Source organism: Bubalus bubalis, chromosome 7, assembly GCF_019923935.1.
Source record: "Bubalus bubalis isolate 160015118507 breed Murrah chromosome 7, NDDB_SH_1, whole genome shotgun sequence".
Taxonomy (NCBI): domain Eukaryota; kingdom Metazoa; phylum Chordata; class Mammalia; order Artiodactyla; family Bovidae; genus Bubalus; species Bubalus bubalis.
The window spans coordinates 49,042,775-49,067,617 of NC_059163.1; the positions used below are offsets into that span (position 1 = coordinate 49,042,775).

Genomic DNA, 24,843 nt, shown 5'->3' on the forward strand with positions numbered 1-24,843 from the left:
TCCAGTCTAGCCTCAGCGCTCCCTTGGTTGTCCTCTGCTTGGGTCACAAGATTTGCTGTACCAATTGGAGCTTAATTTTGTTGTTGTTGTTCATTTTCCCCCCTTTCTGTTTAATCCAAGTTTTTGCTTTGCAAATTTGTGGTTTTCATAGCTTCTCAGTGGCTTTAACGCATTTATATCTGTTGCTAGAGCCAAAAGTTTGTCTAAAGAGCTGCTTTATTAAGTACCAGTTGTAGGCTCCTTCTTGCTTTGTTTGCCAAGGTTAAAATTGATTCAGTAGAGCTTCTGAGCCCTGTACAGAGGAGCAGTGGGGGATGGGCACATGGTCGCTGAGTTCCTGGGATTCAGGTGGGCTGTCATTGCCACTTTTCCTGAGCCCACCTTCTTGGCATCGCCTCTAAGCCAGTTTTCAGTTCCTGGCTGAACAGCATGGAGCTGCCACCTGGTCACCTTTACTGCTAAGCCTAGCAAAGGCTGCTGGGAATTTAGAAGCACATTTGAATAGGATTTTAATTACTCAGGAATTTTAGCAAAGCTCCTGATTTTTTATGTATGCCCTGTATATTAATTTGTTCTATTAATTTGTAATTAAAAAGAAGAGCAAGTAGGATCTCTTCCACTCTTTTAAAATTAGTTTCTGAGGAAGTCCATGCCCAAAATCAGGAGGGAAGAAAGGAGAATAAGATGTAGCCTGTACCTGCTGAGAGTATTGGAGTCTTAGCGATATATATGTTTCCTTGGAGACAAGCTGTGTTTTCACTTAGACCAGAATGAGATTCTTCTGTGTGGGAAGAAAATGGTTTTATTTTCTGGCAGTTTCCTGGGAAGAGAGAAAAGGGGGGGAAATTGCTTGATCACTCACTGCTTTTGACTGTGTCAGTCTGAGACAGGGAGAGGGAGAGAGAAAAATCCCCATGGAAGAGTTAGTGCTGTGTTTTGATGTCCCTGGCGTGGCTGACCCACCTGAGCAGTGCTTGCTCACTCTTAATTCTGGAAGCCGTTTGCACTGGGAATTGAGAAAGTTACAATAACTTTCTCCAGTCCTTTAATTAGATGTGTACCTTTCTTCCCTCTCCCTAGAATAATTAAGTAGAGGAAAAGATTTGCATCTAAAGGGAGACAGTGTTTCTTTGTTTTTATCCCCCTTTAAGTACAAGAACTTTAGTAGAGCTATCTAAATTATGTGTGAATTTCAGTTGGCTAGAATCCTTTTATTATCTCTCAAAGAAGGGCCATTTGAGTTTTTAAAAAGATTTACTGATGAAAAAAATATACTACCCATGAATTACGTTTTTAAAAATCAGGAACGAGAGTGTATAAACAGTAAATCATCCATAATTCTGCCACCCAGATGCCACTGTTGGCATTTAGATATCTTTTCATTTGTTCAGTCTTTTGTTCAGTTATGTATTCATTTATTTAGTGAATATTAATATGAATCTATTAAATAATGGAAATTATGTACTAGAGATATAGCAGTTAAAGCAAACAGAAAAGACAGTCCCTGCTCTTTTATTTACTAACGTACATGTTTAAAGTTATACTTTTTCCTTTTACCACGCAACCAATGCTGGTTGTGTCTCTCAAATCCTGATATGTTTTCTTTGTCACTAGCTCAGAATATTATCTAATTTTTCTTGTGCCTCTCTTTCCTTTTATTCATGTATTGCTTAGAAGTATGTTGTTTAATTTTCAAATACTTGGTGTTTTCCCAGGTTTCTTAATGTTCTCCAATTTCATTTTGTTTTGGTTAAGGAATATATTCTGTATGATTTCAGTCTTTTAAAATTTACTGTAACATGTTTTGGATCCTAACACAGTGTCTGTCTTGGTAAATGTACTTGAAAACAGGGTGTGTCAACCTTAGAACTATTAACCGTTGGGATCCAATGTTTCTTTGTTGTGGGGTACTGCTCTGAGCATGGTTAGCTGCATCCCTGGCTTCTACCTACTAGATACCAGTAGCATCCCCAAATATGTGACAACAAAGATGTCTATAGACATGGCCAAATATCCCCCGAAAGGCAATGTTTCCCTTATTAAGAACCATTGAGTCAAAAATGATTTGTATTTTGTAGTGGTTGGGTATAGTATTCTATAAGTATCAGTAGGTCATGATGATTGGTAGAGTTATTCAGATTGTCTGTGTTTTTCTTAAGTCCCCTGCCCGCCCCCACCCCCCAGGTTTTATGTCATTTGTTGAGAATGAAATGTTAAAATATCTAACCATAATGTGGGATTGTCTTATTTCTCCCTCTAATCCTGTCAGTTTTTGCTTCATGAATTTTTTTTTTACTTTTTAAAAACAACTTTGTTGAGGTGCAGTTTATGTACCATAAAATTTATCCATTCAGTGCAAAAAAAAATATTTTTTTTTTTTGGTGATTTGCTGGATTATGCAACTCTAATGATAATCCAGTTTTAAAACATTTCCACCACACCAATAAGATCCTTTGTATTGGGCAGCATCAAGAATGGGAATGTGACATCATCTTGTGGGATTATATCAACTTCTGTCTTCAGATATTTACCTTTTTTGAGCATTTCATATAATTAGAATCATACAAATGTGGTCTTTTGTATCTGATTTCTTTAACTTGCATATCATTTTTGTAGTTCATCTGCGTTATAGTATGTGGTTCATTCTTTTTTTCTTGGTGAAGTGTTCCAGCTTCATATATTTTTGAGACTTTGCTACAAGGAACTAGGGCTTCCCTAGTAGCTCAGCTGGTGAAGAACCCGCCTGCAATGCAGGAGACCCCGGTTTGATTCCTGGGTCAGGAAGATCCCCTGGAGAGGAGATAAGCTACTCACTCCAGTATTCTTAGGCTTCCCTGGTGGCTCAGCTGGTAAAGAATCTGCAGTGTGGGAGACCTGGGTTTGATCCCTGAGTTGGGGAGATTCCCTGGAGAAGGGAACGGCTACCCACTCCAGTATTCTGGCTTGGAGAATTCCGAGGAGTGTATATAGTTCTTGGGGTTGCAAAGACTCGGACACGACTGAGCGACTTTCACTTTCACACTTCTATGAAGGACTTCTGTATTTTTTATTATGTTTTTCTAGTAAATTGACCCAATTATTAGGAAATAACTTTTTTACTTATAATTTTGTCTAAAATCTATTTTCTTATATTAAATAGTCCACTATATATGCATCTTAACTCTTTACATAGTATATCTTTTCCACCCATTTATTTTCTATTTCTTTATATTTAAAGTATAGCTCTTGTGGACAGTATATAACTGGTCTTGCTTTTCAAAAAAAGTCCAACTTAAAACTTTCACTTGAAAAAAAGCGTTTAATTATTAACATGGTTGGGTTTGATGCTCCATTATTTTCTATTTTTCCTCCTGAGGTCTATTCCTCTTTCTCTGATTTTTTTTTCTTTCCCCTTTTTGGATTATTTGTGCATGTATATATATATGTATTATATTTAATAATTCCATTAACATTTTTCTCTTAGTGTATCTTTGGAGAGTATAGTATACTTTTCACAGTCCACTTAAAGCTATTAGGTTGGTGCAAATGTAATTGCAGTTTTGGACCGTGAATTTTAAATCATTATAACTAGGCTCACACATATCTTTATTAATCAAAATAGGAGCCATTACAATCAACACATTTTTGCTCCTGAGAAATAAGTTTGTTTATTCCTTTAGCATAAAACCCGTGCTTTGGGGTTTGATGAACTCTTGGAAAGCATTTTCTGCCTCCTGCTGGTTGTGGAAGTGTTTTCCCTGCAAACGTTGTGGAGACGCTTGAAGAAGCAGTAGTTGATTGGCAAGAAGTCAGGGGAATGTGGCGGGTGAGGCAAACCTTTGTAGCCCAGTTCGTTCAACTTTTGGCGTGTCGGTTGTGCGATGTGCAGTCAGGCGTTGTCGGGGAGAAGCATCGGGCCCTTCCTGTTGACCAGTGCTGGCTGCAGGCTGCTGCAGGTGTCGGTGCATCTCACCAATTTGCTGAGCATACTTCTCAGATACAGTGGTTCCACTGGGATTCAGAGAGCTGTAGTGGATCAGTCAGCAGACTACCAAACAGTGACCATGACCTTTTTTTGGTGCAAGTTTGGCTTTGGGAAGTGCTCTGGAGCTTCTTTACAGTCCAGCCTCTGAGCTGGTCATCGCCAGTTATTATATAAAATCCACTTTTCGTCCAGTGTCACAATCCAATCAAGAAATAGTTCGTTGTAGTTGTGTAGAATAAGAAAAGATGACACTTGAAAACAACAATTTTTTTTGATTTGCAGTCCTCTCATGAGGCATTCAGGGCTTCCCTGGTGGCTGAGATGATAAAGAATCAGCTGCAGTGCAGGAGACCCAGGTTTGATTCGTGGGTCAGGAAGATCCCCTGGAGGAGGGCATGGCAACCCACTCCACTATTCTTGCCTGGAGAATCCCATGGACAGAGGAGCCTGGCAGGCTACAGTCCATGGGGTCGCAAAGAGTCAGGTATGACTGAGTGACTAACACATGAAACATTCACTTATCAAGCTTATTCACCTTTCCAATTTGCTCCAAATGCCGAACAACCATAGAATTGATCAACGTTGAGTTCTTTGGCAACTTGTGTAATTATAAGAGGACCAGCTTCGATGATGTCTCTCAGTTTGTCATTGTCAACTCCCAGTGGCTGGTCACCACACGGCTTATCTTCAAGGCTCTCGTCTCCTTTGCAAAACCTCTTGAACCCCCACTGCACTGTACATCCGTTAGCTGCTCCTGGACCAAACATGTTGATGCTGGAAGTTAATCTCTGCTGCTTTATGACCCATTTTGAACTCAAATAAGAAAATCGCTTGAATTTGCTTTTTGTCTAACGTCATTTCCATAGTCTAAAATAAATATAAAATGAACAGCAAGTAATAAATCATTAGCAAAAAACAAATAAAGTGATAAATGTGTTTTAAAATGATGTATAACATAACCACATTTATTTAAAACGTATTTCCAATATCAAATGGCAAGTTTCAACATTGCAAAACCACAATTACTTTTGCACCAACCTAATACTAATGTTACATTTCACATAAAACATAGTTAACTCATAACTGTGTAGGTGCCTATTCCTTCCACCCCAACCTTCCTTGTCTTTTATGCTGTAATTATATGTATTACATTTACACATATTATAACCCCCGCAAGACAAAATCACAATTCCCATTTTCGATGCTTTTCATTTTTTCTTGAGGATCTGGATTTCCATCTGGTAACTTCTCCTTTTGGTTTAAAGAATTTCCTTTAACCTTTCTTGTGGTGCAGTTCTGTTAGTAATAAATTCTGTTCATTTTTTTGTCTTCATTCTTGAAAGATATATTTATCAGATACAGGAATTCTGTTCTGATAGTTTTTCCTTTAGCACACTAAACAAGTTCAGTGTCTTCTGGCCCTTGAATTTTTGATTAGAGACCGGCTTCCAGTGAAATCATTCTCTGGTAATGTGTCATTTTTTGGAAAAAAAAAAAAAAAAAAAGTTTATTGTGGGATCTCCGTTCCCCAACCAGGATTTGAACCAGGGCCACAGTCATGAAAGCCCAGAATTCCAATCATTAGATCACTAGGGAACTCCCTGTAATGTGTCATTTCTCTCTACGTGTTTTTAAGATTTGCTTTTTCACCTTTGGCTTTCAGCAGTTTGACCTTGGCTGGCCTTCTTTGTATTTATCCTGCTTGATTCTTGTTGAGTATCTTCAATCTATAAATGTATATCTTTCACTGAATTTAGGAAATATTCAGCCATTATTTGTCAAATAGTTTTTCTGTCCTATTCTCTCTCCTCCCCTTCCGGGACTCCCGTTAATGATATTTTCTAACAGGTTTATTGAGTATTAATTTTTATTTCAATCTTTTTTCTTCCTTTATTCTTTTCATTGGATAATTTCTGTTGTTCTGTCTTCAAATCCACTGATCTCTCTCCAGATCTCTGTTAAGTCCAGTTCAGTTCAGTTCATTGCTCAGTCGTGTCTGACTCTTCGCAACCCCATGAATCGCAGCACGCCAGGCCTCCCTGTCCATCACCAACTCCCGGAGTTCACTCAGACTTATGTCCATCGAGTCAGTGATGCCATCCAGCCATCTCATCCTCTGTCGTCCCCTTCTCCTCCTGCCCCCAATCCCTCCCAGCATCAGACTCAGTATTAATTTTTTAGTTCTGGAATTTCCATTTGACTCTTTTTTTGTTTGTTTCTATTTCTCTGCTGTCTTATGTTTTGGTTCACTGTGAATATATTATATTTCACTTTATTGAAGATAGTTACAATAGCTTCTTTAGAATCATTGTTTGTTACTTCCAACATCTGGGGCATCCCAGGATTGGTCTCAGTTATTTCCTTTTACTTAAGAATATCTTCCATTTTCCTGATTCTTCACATATTGTAAGTTTGGATCATATCTAGGACACTGAGAATGTTAAGTTTGAGAGTCTCTGGGTTCTGCTGTTTTTCTTCAATGAGTTTCTTTAGTTTTGGCAGGTAGTTGTGTTGGTTGGACTCAAACTGCAGACTCTGTTTCTTAGGCAGCAGCTTGACTCTTGGGTCAGCCCCCTTGTCTCCAGCTGTGTTGCTGTGAGTGTACTCTGTGTGAGCGTGGCTCAGGGGTCAGCCAGAGATGTGGGCAGACAGAGTTGGGAATACCTTCTCAGATTTTTTCCCTTCTCAGTGGACATGGTTTCCCAGGTTGGTTTTTCTGCCTCCTAAACCAGAAAGATTGCATTTTTCCCCCATGAATCCCCAGCTAAAGGCTGTGAAACTATGAATTCATCCTTTGCAACTCTTCCTCCTCCCAAATGTGAACCGCCCATCTGCCTGTCTTTGTTGCTTCTCCGTTGGTTTATCTGAGTTTATAGTTTTCTGGAGGAGTGCTGGAAGACGGGATCTTAGTCATTACTGAAGCCAGTCTTTCAAACTTTCCTTTTAGTAAGGGCAAAACTGACAATAAATGAATTAAAATAAAAAGTATATACAGACATACCTTGGAGGTATTGCGAGTTTGGTTTCAGACCACTGCAATAAAGTGAATATTACAAAGAGGCAAGTCACAAATTTTTTGGTTTTCCGGTGCATGTGAACATTATTTTTACACTATATTGTGGTCTTTTAAGTGTATAATAGCATTGCATTTAAAAAATGTATATACTTTAATTAAAAAATATTTAAATCTAAAAAATGATAATCATCATTTGAACCTTCAGTAAGCCAGAGTAGTAACATCAAAGATCACTGATTACAGATCACCATAAGACATAATAATGAAAAAATTTTTAATGTTGCAAAAATTACCAAAATGTGACACAGAGACATGAAGTGAGCAAATGTTGTTACCAAATAGACTTGCCTGACACATAGTTGCCACAAATCTTCAAATTATAAAAAACACAGTATCTGCCAGGTGCAATGAAAGGAGGAATGCCTGTCATGTTAAGTAGTTCTGTTGGTTATTTGTTGCTTTGCTACAGACTTCCCCAAAACTCTGAGGCTTAAATCAACTCTGATTTATTTTCACTATAATTCTGCAGCCTTGGGTTGGTGGGGAGTTGCCTGATCCAGCTGGCCTTACCCAAACCTGTGGGTCTGCATCTCAGCTGTCTCACACATGTATCCACAGGCTGGTGGGGGTTGAGCTCTAGTCTGGGCTTGGCCAGGACACCTTAGTGAGAACACTCTCCTCTGGGGGCTCTCATCTTCTTCAGGGGAGCAGTCACGGGGCCAGCCTGGGTTACCTTTCTCATGGTGGTGGCGGAAGTGCAGGAGAGGAGTCCTGTATTTCATGTAATATTATGCCCACAACATAGTAACCCATTCCCAACTATTTGACCATTTTAGACCATTTAAAATATTTTGCCCCTCCTGGATTTGTTGAGTACTGACTTCTTAAAGCACTTTATATGTATTAGTTTATTTCATTCTCATAACAACTTTATGAAATAGCTACTCTTACTGCTCCCACTTTACAGATGAGGAAACTGAGGTACAGAGTGGCTAAAGTCATCCACTGTAAGTAGCAGAGACAGGATATGGAGCTGGGCAACTGCCGGTACCCATTCTTCGGTGTGCTAACAAAAGCATGAAGGATTGTGTCCACGTCTCTGAATGTTGGAGTACTGACTCCTAGGATAGTTGTCACGTTTATAGGCGTGTTATTTTTGTTTGCTGCTAGGTGACTGGGCATCTTAAAGTTGCTGCTGGGCTCGTTTGTCCCTCCTACTCCAAGATGGTGAAATGCTAGGCTAGCTGGTGAGCTTCATTAAGTACAGACCCAGAAGTGGTGTGGTGTTGTTAGCTGTGCAGGCTGAGAAATAGTCGGGACTGATGATCAACTCGGCCAGCACAGGAGACATAAGAGATGTGGGTTCAGTCCCTGGGTCGGGAAGATCCTCTGGAGGAAGGCATGGCAACCCACTCCAGTATTCTTGCCTGGAAAATCCCATGGACAGAGGAGCCTGGCAAGTTATAGTCCATGGGATCACAAAGAGTCGGACATGACTGAAGTGACTTAGCAAGCAAAGCAGCCCAAGCCCAAGCTCCAGGTCTGGGTGGTACCCCAGACAGAAGTGGGCGTTCTGCAGGATGGCACTTGCTGGGCCAGAGGACGGCTGTGTGTGCAGGTAGGGTGACCCTCCGGCCCATAGTACTTTCAGCTCCCTGGCCCCACATACAGTTTGAATGACGAGGCACCAGAGGAAGGGAGTGATTTCAGGGCACTGGCAGGAAGTGCAGACAGCTTAATGGAGGGCAGTCATCTGAGCAATAGGTTTATAAGGCTCTTGTCATTTTTCTATTTCCATTGTTAACCATTCTGCCAGGCTGAGCTGTAAGGATACCTGTCTGATACTTCTTGCTTTGAAACAGTGGGGGAAATGAAAGGACAGGAAGAGAAATCTGGTTGAGTTATAATTGTGAAAAGCCTGAGTCAAAGCTGGGATATAGGTAAGCTTTAGAGTTTTCTAAGAATTTAGAGTTTTCTCTTGTTTGGGATTGTTTTCAAGGTTAACCGGTTGCCAGTGAATATACAAAGTCACACCTGCCTTTAACTGCAGTTACGGGTTTTGGTTCCCTGTAAGTATTCAAAATTATACCTGCTTGTCTATTATCTATTTTATACCTAATTATTTTTTCCTTTTTTTGCTTCAGGTTAGCAGCAAAGATGAAGATTTTCTTGACCTTTCTGTTGATGTGGAGCAGAACACATCTATTACCCACTGTCTAAGGTAACCTCATGAATTCTGACTATGGTCTGAGTTTTTGATGAGGCTAATAAGTCATGGGGGAAAATTTCCTGTATTTCTTCAGGAGATAATCTTCCTTTCTGTTAAACCAATGTAATCCTATTATTTTCTATTTCTTTTTTCCCTAGAGAGATTAGAAATAAGTATATGTTGTCTAGAGAAGAGTCCTGCTGAGGAGTGAGGGGATCAAGTGGAAGTCATTAGTCATTAAGTTTAAAAATAAGGTTTTAATCTTTAATACAGATGTGTGCTTTGGGCCCTCATCTGCCTCTCCACACACACAGACATACCCAATCACAGTCACACAATTAAGTTGAAAAATGCTACGGATGCCTACCATTCCTTTCTTTTTCTAAGCTAATCTAGTCTTTGATTTTAAAAATTATGCACTTGTGAACTGAGAACCGATGAGGGCATTGCCTTTTCCTCTATCTGGCAGCATTGTGTAGAGCTCATTCATGGAAGAAGGCTTTCTCCTAATTAGAGTTGAGGGGAGGTAAGGTTCCCTGAGTGTAGGAGTAACACACGCCCAGGGTTCCTGCAGATGTTGTGTTTTGACTTGTAGTTGAAAACATGCTCAGAGTTGATTTGTTGTTGTTCAGTTGCTAAGTTGTATCTGATTCTTTGTGACCCCATAGACTGCAGCACGCCTCGCTTCCCTGTCCTTCAGCTCTCTCTCATAGTTTGTTCAAATTATGTCCTGGAGTCAGTGATGCTGCATAATCATCTCATCCTCTGTTGCCCCCTTCTCCTGCCCTCAATCTTTGCCAGCATCAGGGTCTTTTCCAATGAGTCGACTCTTTCCATCAGGTGGCCAGAGTATTAGAGCTTCAGCATCAGTCCTTCCAATGAATATCCATGGTTGATTTCCTTTAGGATTGACTGGTTTGATCTCCTTGCTGTCCAAAGGACTCTCAAGCATCTTCCCAACACCACAATTGATGCCGAAAGCATCAATTCTTCAGGCACTCAGCCTTCTTTATGGTGCAGCTCTTACCGTATATGGCTACTGGAAAAACCATAGCTTTGACTATACGGACCTTTGTTGGCAAAGTGATGTCTCTGCTATTTTAATACTCTGGAGACACAATTCACTGTCCTGTCCTCACTTCTTTCTCCTCCTTTTAACTTATAATCAGCCCCGCTCTTCTGTACACCGGAGGTCAACGGATAGCGTCAGGTATGTATCTCGTGGCGCTTATAGTCTAGTGGGAATCCACGGACAGGAATTGGTGCTTTGAAGGACATTAAACATGTCTAGAGAGTGGCTGGTAGTGGGGGTGCAGGCCAGGTGGTCTGGGTGGCCCTTCCCATTGCTTAGAATGCCTCATCAGCTCAGGGCACTGTTGGGTTTTTATTTATTTATTTTAAAAAAGTTTATTCTATTTAAGGATAGGTGATTTACAGTGTGGTGTTAATCTCTGCTGTACCTCGGGGTGATTCAGTTATACTTACATATGCATTCTTTTTTGGTTTGTCACAGGATATTGAATATAGTTCCCTGTGCTGTGTAGTAGGAACTTGTTCATCCATTCTATATTTAATGGTTTGCATCTGCTAACCCCAAACTCCCAATCCTCCACCCCCTGCCCACACCCCTCCAGCGACCACAAGGCTGTTATTCTCTATGTCTGTGAGTCTGTTTCATAGATAAGTTCATTTGTGTCACATTTTAGATCCCACACATAAGTGATACCATATGGTATTTGTCTTTCTCTTCCAAGCGCTGTTGATCTTTATCAGTGGGCATTGTGTGACAGAATTGTTCTATCAGGAGTTCAGGTTACTCAGAACTCTTTAGATTAAAGGGACTTGCTGTGGCCGTTGACTGCTAGAAAGTCATTTTTCATGGTAGAGGCACCAATTCCAACCTGGCAGAACGTCCCAGTTCGTCTGGGTGTCATGTATTGTGTGAGCTGGGGGCTGGTTACTCGATAATTCCCAGGAGGCTGAGCCTTCCCCTGTCCCCACCAAGTTGCCTCAGCACCTCCTGCTGGTCTGGCATTTTATCCTTTGTCTCCAGATGCCTTGGGTCCAGATGTCCAGGACACATTTATGGTCTCTGTTTGCAAAGCATTTTTCAGGCCAGGATAGCTTTTTTTGTTTCTTCTGATTGGTTCTGTTTTTGGCAGGGGCTCTTAATATTCCTGTGAAAAGAAGCCAGTTTTGATTTCCTTAGGGTTTTGTGATCACAAGGAGGCGAAAAAGCTATAAAGTTATGCCAGAGCTGGTCATATGTGAGGGAGCACAAGAAAGGGTATTACCTGCCCATTCTTCTTGGAGAAGAGGAGCTAGAAGGCTGCTTCCCCTCCCTTCTAAGAAATTCCTGGGCTGTTCAGGAGGGCAGATGGCAGTGGCTGTAGCTTTGAGACCAGCTGAGAATTTCAACCACTGGGGAGCCTCGTTACAGACAAATGTAACCCAGAACTAAGTCCCCCCACTTTTTTTTTCTGGAGGAAATATATACATTGGCAGTGCATACCTGATGAAGGCAGGCTCGAGACATTTGGAGGCCTTAAAGCCGGGATGGGTACAGAATAGCCTCACAATACATTTTAAACAACATCATATTCTCATCTGATTGTCCAGGCTGATATTCCTGAAGGGCCTGCCCCTCCCCCTTAGTACATCATCCTGAAAATAGACGTTGGCTGACTTACTGGACCTGCCTTCATCGGTGCCTAAGAGCTCACCTCCCCAACAGAGAGAAGCCTGCCAGGTGTTGCTGTTCACCACTGAGAGTTCTGGGGTGGGCGTGGCAGCTTTCCAGCCTCTTCCAGAGGAACAAAGTGCAGGAGAGAGTTCCAGGGAATAAATGATGCCAGCTGATCCGTTAACTTTTTCTATTTGAGACAAAAGAGAAGGAATGATTATGATCTTTTTTGGCCCCTTTCATGGCTTAATGTGGTTTGCATTCTTGAGGATTTGTTTTTCAAACTAGAATTATGAGTTGTCTTCTTTAACATCATGCCTGCATATCTCTTCTGGTGTGATATCCTTACCATTTATTTTGATATTGAGAAAAGTTAAAAATCAAGCTAAAATTGTAGGATTTAAATGTTAAGACTTCTGCCACCTTCTTCCAGAAGGGCTTTAGGTGATCAATTACAACGTGTTTTCAATGAACTTTTATCCCAGAGAAATGATGATATAAATAGTGGTTAATTCGGGAAACAGGTTTAGAGAAGCCATTAAAGCCATATTGTAGCTGAGCTATACTTCTAATATTTCACATCACAGCACCGTGTCTTAGGCAGGCAGAGTGAGCCATCTGCATCATAGGAGGATACTGAGAAATTTCTTTTTCTTTTGAAAAGTTCAGGGATGGCCTCAGGCAAAAACTTAAAATACGTGTTTATCTCACCCCCTTGTCCTTTGGGTATTTTTTGTCTTTCACTTCAGGGCCTTAGTCCCTCCCTGTGGCTCCTGCACAGAAATGTACCTTTCTCCTCAAAGGGCTCCATGCTCTGACACCACTCTCCTCTTCCTCTGTCCTTCTCTCATTAAAAATGCCCATTCTCCCAGGGCCAGGGAGGTCAGCGTTTTTTAGTTCTCCCAAAGCTCTATTTTAAAATTACTCTTCCTTTTAAAAAAATGTCTTTTCATTTTGGAAACTTCTCTGTGCCAAGTTTATATGGAACTCTATCACAAATCTATTGCCATATGCTTATCTGTCAGTTTCTCTGTTTATCTGGCTTGTGTCTTAGTTTTGGCTGTTTCTCATATATGGTATTTGCTAATATCTGACACATCTTTCTTGTGGATTTCTTTTTTTCAACCTTCTTTAACACTTGAGTCAGTAGTTCTCAAACTTTGGTGCATATGAGAATCATCTGGAGAAGTTGGTAAAAATGGAGGCCTAGGTGATATTTAACTTCTGTGAGCCTGGGCATCTACTATTCCTTAATTTTCCAGATGGTTTTGATACCGCCAGAGTTTGAGAACTGCTGCCCTAGATCTTTGCTACTCGAATAGGGGTCTGCGAGCTAGTACCGTTGACATTACCTGGGTCATTAGTAGGGCAGAATCTCTGGTCTCCTTCAACAATGAGTGCACGAGTCAGTGCCTGCACTTGGACAAGATTTCCAGGTGATTCCCATAACATGTTCATATTTGCAAAGCGCTGGGGACAGTGGCTCTCAGCCCACGGAGCATATTGGAACCACCTAGGGAGTTTTAAGAACAATGGTGCCTCTGGTTCTTGGAGACATTCTCACGTCATTTGGCTTGGGGCAGAGTGATGGGGGATTGAGATTGTTTTGAAAGCTCCCCTGGTGATTCTGATGAGCAGCCGAGTGAACCACTGCTGTAGATTCTAGAACAAAGCTTCCTAGCTTATATGCCATGGAAGATGGGTTACAGGTGTGTGTAGATCCCCTCGACTCCCAGGCAGAGCCTGGAGCTGCGGCAGAGCGGCCGTGTCAGTGTACCCCAGCTCCTTTCTCCGTGGCACTATTTTTTGTTGTTGTTGTTTGTTTTGTTTTTGTTTTTCTTTTGCCACAATTTTTTAAATGTGCATCATAACATAAAATTATCGAGAGACCTCCTTAGTTTGAGATTTTTTTTTTTTACTTTACAACATTGTATTGGTTTTGCCATACATTGACATGGATCCGCCATGGGTGTACATGTGTTCCCCATCCTGAACCCCCCTCCCACCTCCCTCCCCATACCATCGCTCTGGGTCATCCTAGTGCACCAGCTCCGAGCAGCCTGTATCATGCATCAAACCTGGACTGGCGATTCGTTTCACATACGATAATTTACATGTTTCAATGACATTCTCCCAAATCATCCCACTCTCGCCCTCTCCCACAGAGTCCAAAAGACTGTTCTATACACCTGTGTCTCTTTTGCTGTCTCGCATACAGGGTTATCATTACCATCTTTCTAAATTCCATGTATATGCATTAGTATACTGTATTGGTGTTTTTCTTTCTGGCTTACTTCACTCTGTATAATAGGCTCCAGTTTCATCCACCTCATTAGAACTGATTTAAATGTATTCTTTTTAATGGCTGAGTAATATTCCATTGTAGATATGTACCACAGCTTGCTTGCTTTCTTTTTTTTCCTGTTTATTTATTTATTTATTTTACTTTACAATATTGTATTGGTTTTGTCATACATTGACTTGAATATACCACAGGTGTACACATGTTGCCCATCCTGAACCCCCCTCCCACCCCATCCCATCCCTCTGGGTCATCCCAGTGCACCAGCCCCAAGCACCCTGTATCATGCATTAAACCTGGACTGGCGATTCGTTTCACATGTGGTAATTTACATCTTTCAATGCCATTCTCCCATATCATCGCGCCCTCGCCTTCTCCCACAGAGTCCAAAAGACTGTTCCATACATCTGTGTCTCTTTTGCTGTCTCGCATACAGGGTTATCGTTACCATCTTTCTAAATTCCATATATATGTGTTAGTATACTGTATTGGTGTTTTTCTTTCTGGCTTACTTCACTCTGTATAATAGGCTCCAGTTTCATCCACCTCATTAGAACTGATTCAAATGTATTCTTTTTAATGGCTGAGTAATATTCCATTGTGTATATGTACCACAGCTTTCTTATCCATTCGTCTGCTGATGGACGTCTAGGTTGCTTCCATGTCCTGGCTATTATAAAGAGTGTTGTGATGAACATTGGGGTACATGTGTCTCTTTCATTTCTGGTTTCCTTGGTGTGTATGCCCAGCAGTGGGATTGCTGGGTCATATGGCAGTTCTATTTCCAGTTTTTTAAGGAATCTCCACACTGTTCTCCATAGTGGCTGTACTAGCTTACATTCCCACCAACAGTGTAAGAGGGTTCCCTCTTCTCCACACCCTCTCCAGCATTTATTGCTTGTAGACTTTTGGATAGCAGCCATTCTGACTGGCTTGAAATGTACCTCTTTGTGGTTTTGATTTGCATTTCTCTGATAATGAGTGATGTTGAGCATCTTTTCATGTGTTTGTTAGTCATCTATATGTCTTCTTTGGAGAAATGTCTATTTAGTTCTTTGGCCCATTTTTTGATTGGGTCGCTTATTTTTTTGGAATTGAGCTGCAGGAGTTGCTTGAATATTTTTGAGATTAATTCTTTGTCCGTTGCTTCGTTTGCTATTATTTTCTCCCATTCTGAAGGCTGTCTTTTCACCTTGCTTATAGTTTCCTTTGTTGTGCAGAAGATTTTAATTTCAGTTAGGTGCCATTTGTTTATTTTTGCTTTTATTTCCAATATTCTTGGAGGTGGGTCATAGAGGATCCTGCTGTGGTTTATGTTGGAGAGTGTTTTGCCTGTTTTCCTTTAGGAGTTTAATAGTTTCTGGTCTTACGTTGAGATCTTTAATCCATTTTGAGTTTATTTTTGTGTATGGTGTTAGAAAGTGTTCTAGTTTCATTCTTTTACAAGTGGTTGACCAGTTTTCCCAGCACCACTTGTTAAAGAGATTGTCTTTCCTCCCTTGTATATTCTTGCCTCGTTTGTCAAAGATAAGGTGTCCATAGGTGCGTGGATTTATCTCTGGACTTTCTATTTTGTTCCACTGATCTATATTTCTCTTTGTGCCAGTACCATACTGTCTTGATGACTGTGGCTTTGTAGTAGAGACTGAAGTCAGGCAGGTTGATTCCTCCAGTTCCATTCTTCTTTCTCAAGATTGCTTTGGCTATTGAAGGTTTTTTGTATTTCCATACAAATTGTGAAATTATTTGTTCTAGTTCTCTGAAAAATACCGTTGGTAGCTTGATAGGGATTGCATTGAATCTGTAGGTTGCTTTGGGTGGTATACTCATTTTCACTATATTGATTCTTCTGATCCATGAACACGGTATATTTCTCCATCTATTTGTGTCCTCTTGGATTTCTTTCATCAGTGTTTTATAGTTTTCTATATATAGGTCTTTTGTTTCTTTAGGTAGATATATTCCTAAGTATTTTTTTTCCTTTTGTTGCAATGGTGAATGGAATTGTTTCCTTAATTTCTCTTTCTGTTTTCTCACTGTTAGTGTATAGGAATGCAAGGGATTTCTGTGTGTTAATTTTATATCCTGCAACTTTACTATATTCATTGATTAGCTCTAGTAATTTTTTGGTGGAGTCTTTAGGGTTTTCTATATAAAGGATCATGTCATCTGCAAACAGTGAGAGTTTTACTTTTTCTTTTCCAATATGGATTCCTTTTATTTCTTTTTCTGCTCTGATTGCTGTGGTCAAAACTTCCAAAACTATGTTGAATAGTAGTGGTGAAAGTGGGCACCCTTGTCTTGTTCCTGACTTTAGGGGAAATGCTTTCAATTTTTCACCATTGAGGATAATGTTTGCTGAGGGTTTGTCATATATAGCTTTTATTATGTTGAGGTATGTTCCTTCTATTCCTGCTTTCTGGAGGGTTTTTTTTTTTTTATCATAAATGGATGTTGAATTTTGTCAAAGGCTTTCTCTGCATCTATTGAGATAATCATATGGTTTTTATTTTTCAATTTGTTAATGTGATGTGTTACATTGATTGATTTGCGGATATTGAAGAATCCTTGCATCCCTGGAATAAAGCCCACTTGGTCATGATGTATGATCTTTTTAATGTGTTGTTGGATTCTGTTTGCTAGAATTTTGTTAAGGATTTTTGCATCTATGTTCATCAGTGATATTGACCTGTAGTTTTCTTTTTTTGTGGGATCTTTGTCAGGTTTTGGTATTAGGGTGATGGTGGCCTCATAGAATAAGTTTGGAAGTTTACCTTCCTCTGCAGTTTTCTGGAAGAGTTTGAGTAGGATAGGTGTTATCTCTTCTCTAAATTTTTGGTAGAATTCAGCTGTGAAGCCATCTGGTCCTGGGCTTTGTTTGTTGGAAGATTTCTGATTACAGTTTCAATTTACGTGCTTGTGATGGGTCTGTTGAGATTTTCTATTTCTTCCTGGTTCAGTTTTGGAAAGTTGTACTTTTCTAAGAATTTGTCCATTTCTTTCAAGTTGTCCATTTTATTTGCATATAGTTGCTGATAATAGTTTCTTATGATCCTTTGTATTTCTGTGTTGTCTGTTGTGATCTCTCCATTTTCACTTCTAATTTTGTTGATTTGATTTTTCTCCCTTTGTTTCTTGATGAGTCTGGCTAATGGTTTGTCAATTTTATTTGTCTTGTCAAAGAACCAGCTTTTGGGTTTGTTGATTTTTGCTATGGTCTCTTTTGTTTCTTTTGCATTTTTTTCTGCCCTAATTTTTAAGATTTCTTTCCTTCTACTAACCCTGGGGTTCTTCATTTCTTCCTTTTCTAGTTGCTTTAGGTGTCGAGTTAGGTTATTTGACTTTTTTTTTTGTTTCTTGAGGTAATCCTGTATTGCTATGAACCTTACCCTTAGCACTGCTTTTACAGTGTCCCATAGATTTGGGGTTATTGTGTTTTCATTTTCATTCATTTCTATGCAAATTTTGATTTCTTTTTTGATTTCTTCTGTGATTTGTTGGTTATTCAGCAGCGTGTTGTTCGGCCTCCATATGTTGGAATTTTTAATATGTTGGAATTTTGTGTTTTTCTTGTTAATTTTCTATTTAGTTGATATATCCATAGGTGTGAGTGGGGTATTAAAGTCTCCCACTATTAATTTGTTATTGTTAATTTCCCCTTTCATACTTGTTACCATTTATCTTACATATTGTGGTGTTCCTATGTTGGGTGCATATATATTTATAATTGTTATATCTTCTTCTTTGATTGATCCTTTGATCATTATGTAGTGTCCATCTTTGTCTCTTTTCACAGTCTTTGTTTTAAAGTCCATTTTATCTGATATGAGTATTGCTACTCCTGCTTTCTTTTGGTCTCTATTTGCATGGAATATCTTTTCCCAGCCCTTCACTTTCAGTCTGTATGTGTCCCTTGTTTCAAGGTGGGTCTCTTGTAGACAACATATATAGGGGTCTTGTTTTTGTATCCATTCAGCCAGTTTTTGTCTTTTGATTGGGGCATTCAACCCATTTACATTTAAGGTAATTATTGATAAGTTTGATCCTGTTGCCATTTACTTTATTGTTTTGGGTTCGAATTTATACACCCTTTCTGTGTTTCCTGTCTAGAGAAGATCCTTTAGCATTTGTTGGAAAGCTGGTTTGGTAGTGCTGAATTCTCTCTGCTTTTGCTTGTCTGTAAAGCTTTTGATTTCTCCTTTGTATTTGAATGAGATCCTTGCTGGGTATAGTAATCTGGGCTGTAGGTTATTATCTTTCATCACTTTAAGTATGTTCTGCTATTCCCTTCTGGCCTGAAGAGTTTATATTGAAAGATCCGCTGTTATCCTTATGGGAATCCCCTTGTGTGTTATTTGTTGTTTTTCCCTTGCTGCTTTTAATATTTGTTCTTTGTGTTTGATCTTTGTTAATTTGATTAATATGTGTCTTGGGGTGTTTAGCCTTGAGTTTATCCATTTTGGACACGCTGGGTTTCTTGGACTTGGGTGATTATTTCCCTCCTCATTTTAGGGAAGTTTTCAACTATTACCTCCTCAAGTATTTTCTCATGGTCTTTCTTTTTGTCTTCTTCTTCTGGGACTCCTATGATTTGAATGTTGGGGCATTTAACATTGTCCCAGAGGTCTCTGAGGTTGTCCTCATTTCTTTTAATTCTTTTTTCTTTTTTCCTCTCGGTTTCATTTATTTCTACCATTCTATCTTCTACCTCACTTATCCTATATTTTGCCTCCATTATTCTACTGTTAGTTCCCTCCAGAGTGTTTTTGATCTCATTTATTACATTATTCATTATATATTGACTCTTTTTAATTTCTTCTATGGTTATTATCTCTATGATTATTATGGGGCAAATTGTTGGTTTGAAAGTGAAAGTGGCTCAGTCATGTCCCACTCTTTGCAACCTCATGGACTGTCCATGGAATTCTCTAGGCCAGAATACTGAAGTGGGTAGCCTTTCCCTTCTCCAGGGGATCTTCCCGACCCAGGAATCCAACCGGGGTCTCCTGCATTGCAGGTGGATTCTTTACCAACTGAGCTATCAGGGAAGCCCAAAATATTTCTTTGAGCTGCTCTTTGGGGGGTGAGGCAAGAATACCGGAGTGGGTTGCCATTCCCTTCTCCAGGAGATCTTCCCAACCCAGGGATTGAACCCAGGTCTCCCACATTGTAGGCAGACGCTTTACTGTCTGAGTCACCGGGGAAGTTCTTTCTTGCATCTTTTCGATCCTTGTCTCCAGGCTATTTATCTGTAATTCCAATTTGTTTTCAAGGTTTTGCATCATTTTCACTATCATTATTTGGAATTCTTTATCAGGTAGATTCCCTATCTCTTCCTCTTTTGTTTGGTTTGGTGGGCATTTATCCTGTTCCTTTACCTGCTGGGTACTTCTCTGCCTTTTCATCTTGTTTATATTGCTGTGTTTGTGGTGGCCTTTCTGTATTCTGGCAGTTTGTGGTTCCTCTTTATTGTGGAGGTTCCTCACTGTGGGTGGGGTTGGACGAGTGGCTTGTCAAGGTTTCCTGGTTAGGGAAGCTTGTGTTGGTGTTCTGGTGCGTGGAACTGGATTTCTTCTCTCTGGAGTGCAATGAAGTATCTAGTAATGAGTTTTGAGGTGTCAGTGGGTTTGGTGTGACTTTGGGCAGCCTGTATATTGAAGCTCATAGCTATGTTCCTGTGTTGCTGGAGAATTTGCATGGTATGTCTTGGTCTGGAACTTGTTGGCCCTTGGGTGGTTCTTGGTTTCAGTGCAGGTATGGAAGCGTTTGATGAGCTCCTATTGATTAATGTTCCCTGGATTCAGGAGTTCTCTGGTGTTCTCAGGATTTGGACTTAAGCCTCCTGCCTCTGGTTTTCAGTCTTATTCTTACAGGAATCTCAAGACTTCTCCATCTATACAGCACCGACGATAAAACATCTAGGTTAATGATGAAAAGTTTCTCCCCAGTGAGGGACACCTGGAGAGGTACACAGAGTTACATGGAGAAGAGTGAGGAGGGACATAGAGGTAACTAGGAGGAGAAGAGGGGGAATCAAAAGGGAAAAGAGTAAGCTAGCCAGTAATCACTTCCCTATGTGCTCTCCACAGTCTGGACCGCTCAGAGATGTTTACGAAGTTACACAGAGAAGAGAAGAGGGAGGAAGGAGACAGAGGTGGCCAGGAGGATAAAAGGGGGAATCAAAAGGAGAGAGACAGATCCAGCCAGTAATCAGTTCCCTAAGTGTTCTCCACAGCCCAGAACACGCAAAGAGATTCTGAGTTGGGTAGAGAAGAAAAGGGGGAGGGAGGAGATAGAGGCGACCTGGTGGAGAAAAAGGAGAGTCCAAAGAGGGAGAGAGCAGTCAAGCCAGTAATCTTGCACCCAAGTAAAAATGGGTACTGAAGATTGGGTTCTTAAAGGTACAAAATTTATAACAAATACCAGAAAGCAAAGATTAAAAATCTAGAGTAGAGGTTAGATTCTCAAAAATAGAATATTAAAAAAAAGAGTCAAAAAAATTATATATATATATATGAAGTTTGCTTTAAAAATAGGGTCTCTCTTTTTTCTTTTTGCAAGGTAATAGTAGGTTATAAAAATGAAAATTAAAGATGTAATAGGGGACTTAAAAATTAAATTTTTTTTAATTTAAAAAATGATTATAATAAAAATATATCTAGGACTTTCTCTGGAGCTGTTGTGGATAGTGTGGGGTCAGTTCATTTTCAGATTTTCAGTTCCTTGGTCCAGCTTGTACTTCTCAAGGTCTATAGGCCTCTTCCTATGGAGTCAGTGCTAACTACAGGGTTTTAATCTATTGCACCTGTCACTTCCAAAGCGGTTCCCTTTGTTTATTTTAGCTTCTTCTGTTTGCTAGTCTCTTCAGTGTCTAATTTCCACCCTGACACAAGTGGGGCGGTGGAGGTCACTTTTTTTAGGCTCACTTGTTCAGTTGTGCTGTGGGGAGGTAGGAACATTGCAAACAAATATCACTGGCGTGTGCTCACAGTGATTCAGCCACACTGGGTTTGCCCCTGCTCACGGTGCATGTACTTTCCCAGTCTACACTGCTCAGACTCTAGGTTGCTCTGCCGGGAACTGTCTGACGCAGGCCCTGGGTTTCATGCAGTCCCCAGGTCTAAGCCGTTCAGGCTCTCGGGTACTCCACAAAGGCGCAGACTTGGTTGGGCCTGCGTTTTGTGCTCTTCCAGGTCCGAGCAGCTCAGGTGACCAGGTGCTTGATGAGCGCAGTTGCCCCCAGTTGAAGGCTGCGACTTATCGCCTCCCCCGTCCCAGCCACTCGGTTTTCTGGGTGTACAACGGGCATGCCTTCTCAGGTGTGCCGTGTGTCTCTTCTGGGGAACTGATCTCTGTCTGCAACTCTTCTGGCGGATGTTGACTATCCAGAATCCCAAGAAGTCTTGGTTAGCAATGATGTCAGCTTGCAGTTTGGTATAGGATGCCTCTCGGGGGCCAGGATTGCCCCCTTCCAGCTCTGGCTGCCCTCACCTGCCTGTCTCCCGTGGGGGATGGGCTGGTCCACAGCCGGCTAGCTCTGCTCAGTCCTTTGTTCTGTGAGCAGACCTGGCGGTGTCTTGAAAGTGAAAGTGAAGTTGCTCAGTTGTGTCTGACTCTTTGCGACCCCATGGACTGTAGCCTACCAGGCTCCTCTGTCCATGGGATTTCCAGGCAATAGTCCTGGAGTGGATTGCCATTTCCTTCTCCAGGGGATCTTCGCAACACAGGGATCAAACCCGGGTCTCCCGCATTGTAGACAGACGCTTTACCGTCTGAGCCGCCCATAGCTATCCCACAGTCTGGGTTGCTGTCTCAAGCTAGTTCCCTCAGATTGCCCTCGGGGCATTCAGGCGAGGTCCATACCCTAAGCAATGCAGCTTGCACCTCCCTGTCCAGCCCCTGCTTGCTAATGGGCGATTGGAGCGTCCGGGCTGCTCCTCCGCTGGGAGTTGCTGGTAGGCATGTAATCTATGGATTTTAATTATTTATTTATTTTTCCTCCCGGTTATTTTACCCTCTGAGATTCCAAGGCTTGCCATAGACCCGCCAGAGAGAGTGTTTCCTGGTGTTTGGAAACCTCTCTTTTTAGAAATTCCCTTCTCGGGAAGGATCTCCGTCCTTACCTCTTTGGTCTTTTTATCTTTTATATTTTGTCCTACCTCCTTTCAAAGACAATGGGCTGCCTTTCTGGGTGCCTGATGTCCTCTGCCAGCATTCAGAAGTTGTTTTGTGGAATTTGCTCGGTTTCAAATATTCTTTCAATGAATTTGTGGGCGAGAAAGTGGTCTCCCCGTCCTATTCCTCCTCCATCTTAGGACCGCCCCTGAGAATTTTTTTAAATCAATTTTTGAGCTAATGTGTTGAGTGAAAGGTTAAGATTTAAATAAAAAATGTTTTCTCTCAACCATAGACATTACCTTGGTCCTGATAGCTATTACAACCTGTAGCCGTCTCAGCTGGAAACATAGTCATTCTCCATTTTTTTCAAGTTTTCTTGTGTACATTTCCATTAGGCTTTATAGTCCTTATGAAGGTATGTGTTTCATATTAGACTTGCTCCCAAAGTATATTTTTTAAAAGTGTTTCTTTGACTCATTTTCAAGAAATACAGAGTTTTGTGCTTTCCTGGTAACCTCTCCTCTGTGCTTTAATGTAATTTATCCAGAGTGTCTAAAAGACCTTTCTCCTCTCCTCTTTGATTTCCTCATTGAGGAGTTTCCTCAACATTTGTTGCCCTCTTTTGTTCCAACAACTGTACAGCATTATCTGACAGATCTGCTGTGCCTCAGTTTCCTGCTGGGGCCACTCCGTCTTTATAACTTAGCTGCATTTTCCAGTTCTTGACTCACAGATGCTCTGAAGGCTTTGTCCTGCCTCTCCTGTGGCAACAAGCTTCCAGTCATCTAGGGCTGGGCAGGATGGTGAATCAGGTCTTTAAGTACCAACTTCTGCTATGTTTTTACCTTTGTGGATCTACAAAAACATTTTTTATTGAAAAATTTGAGTAGAAAGTGTGTAATTTCTTATTTGCTGTACTTGCCTGAGGTGGTCTTTTTTTAATTAACTTTTATTGGAGTGTACCTTATTTACAGTGTTGTTGCCTGACTTACTCTGATTCTTTAGTAGGATAGAGGAGAGGTTTATCTGTGGTAGACATTCCAAAACTATGACTCTCCACCCTCACCCAGGCTCACTGCCCCTTCTTGGTTGCTCTGTTCTACCCCAGTAAATCTTGTGCAGACCAAGAGGAGATTTCACAACAGTTACTCCATGAAGAGCCGAGCAGTATTCATTCAGCTGAGTTTGAGCTTGTATCAGGTACCAGGCACTTGGAATCTGAGGGTTGAGTATACTTGCCTTCTAAACTGTGTTTTTGCTTTTCGACCCCCTCTAGTCCTTCCTCCAGAGTGCTGCCAGAAATGGTCCAGAAAGCACCATCTGATGCTGTCAAGCCCACAGAGACAAGTTAGAGGGCCACAGGGTCCATACAGCTTCTAAGAAGCGTGCTCTCTACCTTGTGTTCATGCCTCTTGACCATGGCCTTCACTCTTTCTGGAATCCTGGACTCTTAATCCCTTGGTTCACTCTCCCTTTTTGAGAATCTGACTCAGATATCACCCCTTGGGGAAACATCCTGAATTGCCCCAGTTCAAGTTCATTTCTCCATCCTCTGTACTTTGCTGGGGACTTTATACACATGCATTTCTCTTTGTTCATCCAGCACACATCGTTGAGTGCTATTGTGTGTCAGGCCTATTCTCAGTGCTGGGACTCTGGCAGTGAGTGAGACAGACACGGTCACTGTCCATACATGTTATCCAGCAAGTAGGAGGATGTTTCAGATAGTGATAAGTACTCAGAGGAAAACAAGACAGCAACAGAGTAGGGTCTAGATGGGTTTGGAGAGAGTGACTGGGGAAGTCCTTTCCAAAGAGGTGATGTAGAAGCTGAGCTCTGAACAATGAGCAGGGCCAGTGATGGAAGCATCTGGAAAAAGAGCTGTCAGTGCAGAGAAAAATGGCACTAGCAAATGCCCGAAGCAGGGATAGCGTGGCACCCTGGAGCTGCAGAGAAGGCCAGCCAGTGGGACTGGAGCAGCGTGAAGGAGGTGGGAATGCAGGAGATGGGTCAGAAGAGCAGACAGTCTGTTGACATAGCAAGAAATATGGATTTTAGGGACTTCCTTGGTGGTCCAGTGGCTAAGACTCGGCGCCCCCAGTGCAGGGGAGCCGGGTTCGATCCCTGGCCTGGGAACTAGATCCCACATGCTGCAACTTAAGACCCAGCACAGTCAAATAAATTTTTTAAGAAGTTAAAAAAGAAATTTGGACTTTATTCCTGAATTCACCAGGAAACTATCGAAGAGCTTTAGGCAGGGGAGTCAGTAGTATGAAATGATGTATGTTTAACCTGCACCGAACACTAAGTCTTGTAAATGGCTCATTGCGTGTGTCTCTGGTAACCTGTGTGCTGTGAGGGCAGGCGTTCTCTGTGGATCCCCAGCACCCAGTCCAGGGTATGGTCGGTAGCCACTGGGGAATCTAATGAATGAATAATCTATGTATTTTCTTGATAAGCTCTATTTAAGTGGTTGAGTTAGTAACACCACGTAAATAACTTTTTCTGTTTGGTAAAAGCTGGTCGATCTAGTGCCAGGACACTCCCTATG

General features: G+C 41.1%; 1 protein-coding gene across 4 annotated transcripts in view; it reads left to right on the forward strand.

Annotated features, from left to right (window-relative positions):
- USP46 (ubiquitin specific peptidase 46) overlaps positions 1-24,843 on the forward strand; it is a 74,692-nt gene that overhangs the window by 37,853 nt on the left and 11,996 nt on the right. For all 4 annotated transcript variants that reach the window (XM_006057485.4, XM_044945874.2, XM_025290048.3 and 1 more), the window contains exon 5: positions 9,125-9,201. In XM_006057485.4, coding sequence (XP_006057547.1) covers positions 9,125-9,201 — 77 coding nt within the window. The remainder of the gene's footprint in view (positions 1-9,124; positions 9,202-24,843) is intronic.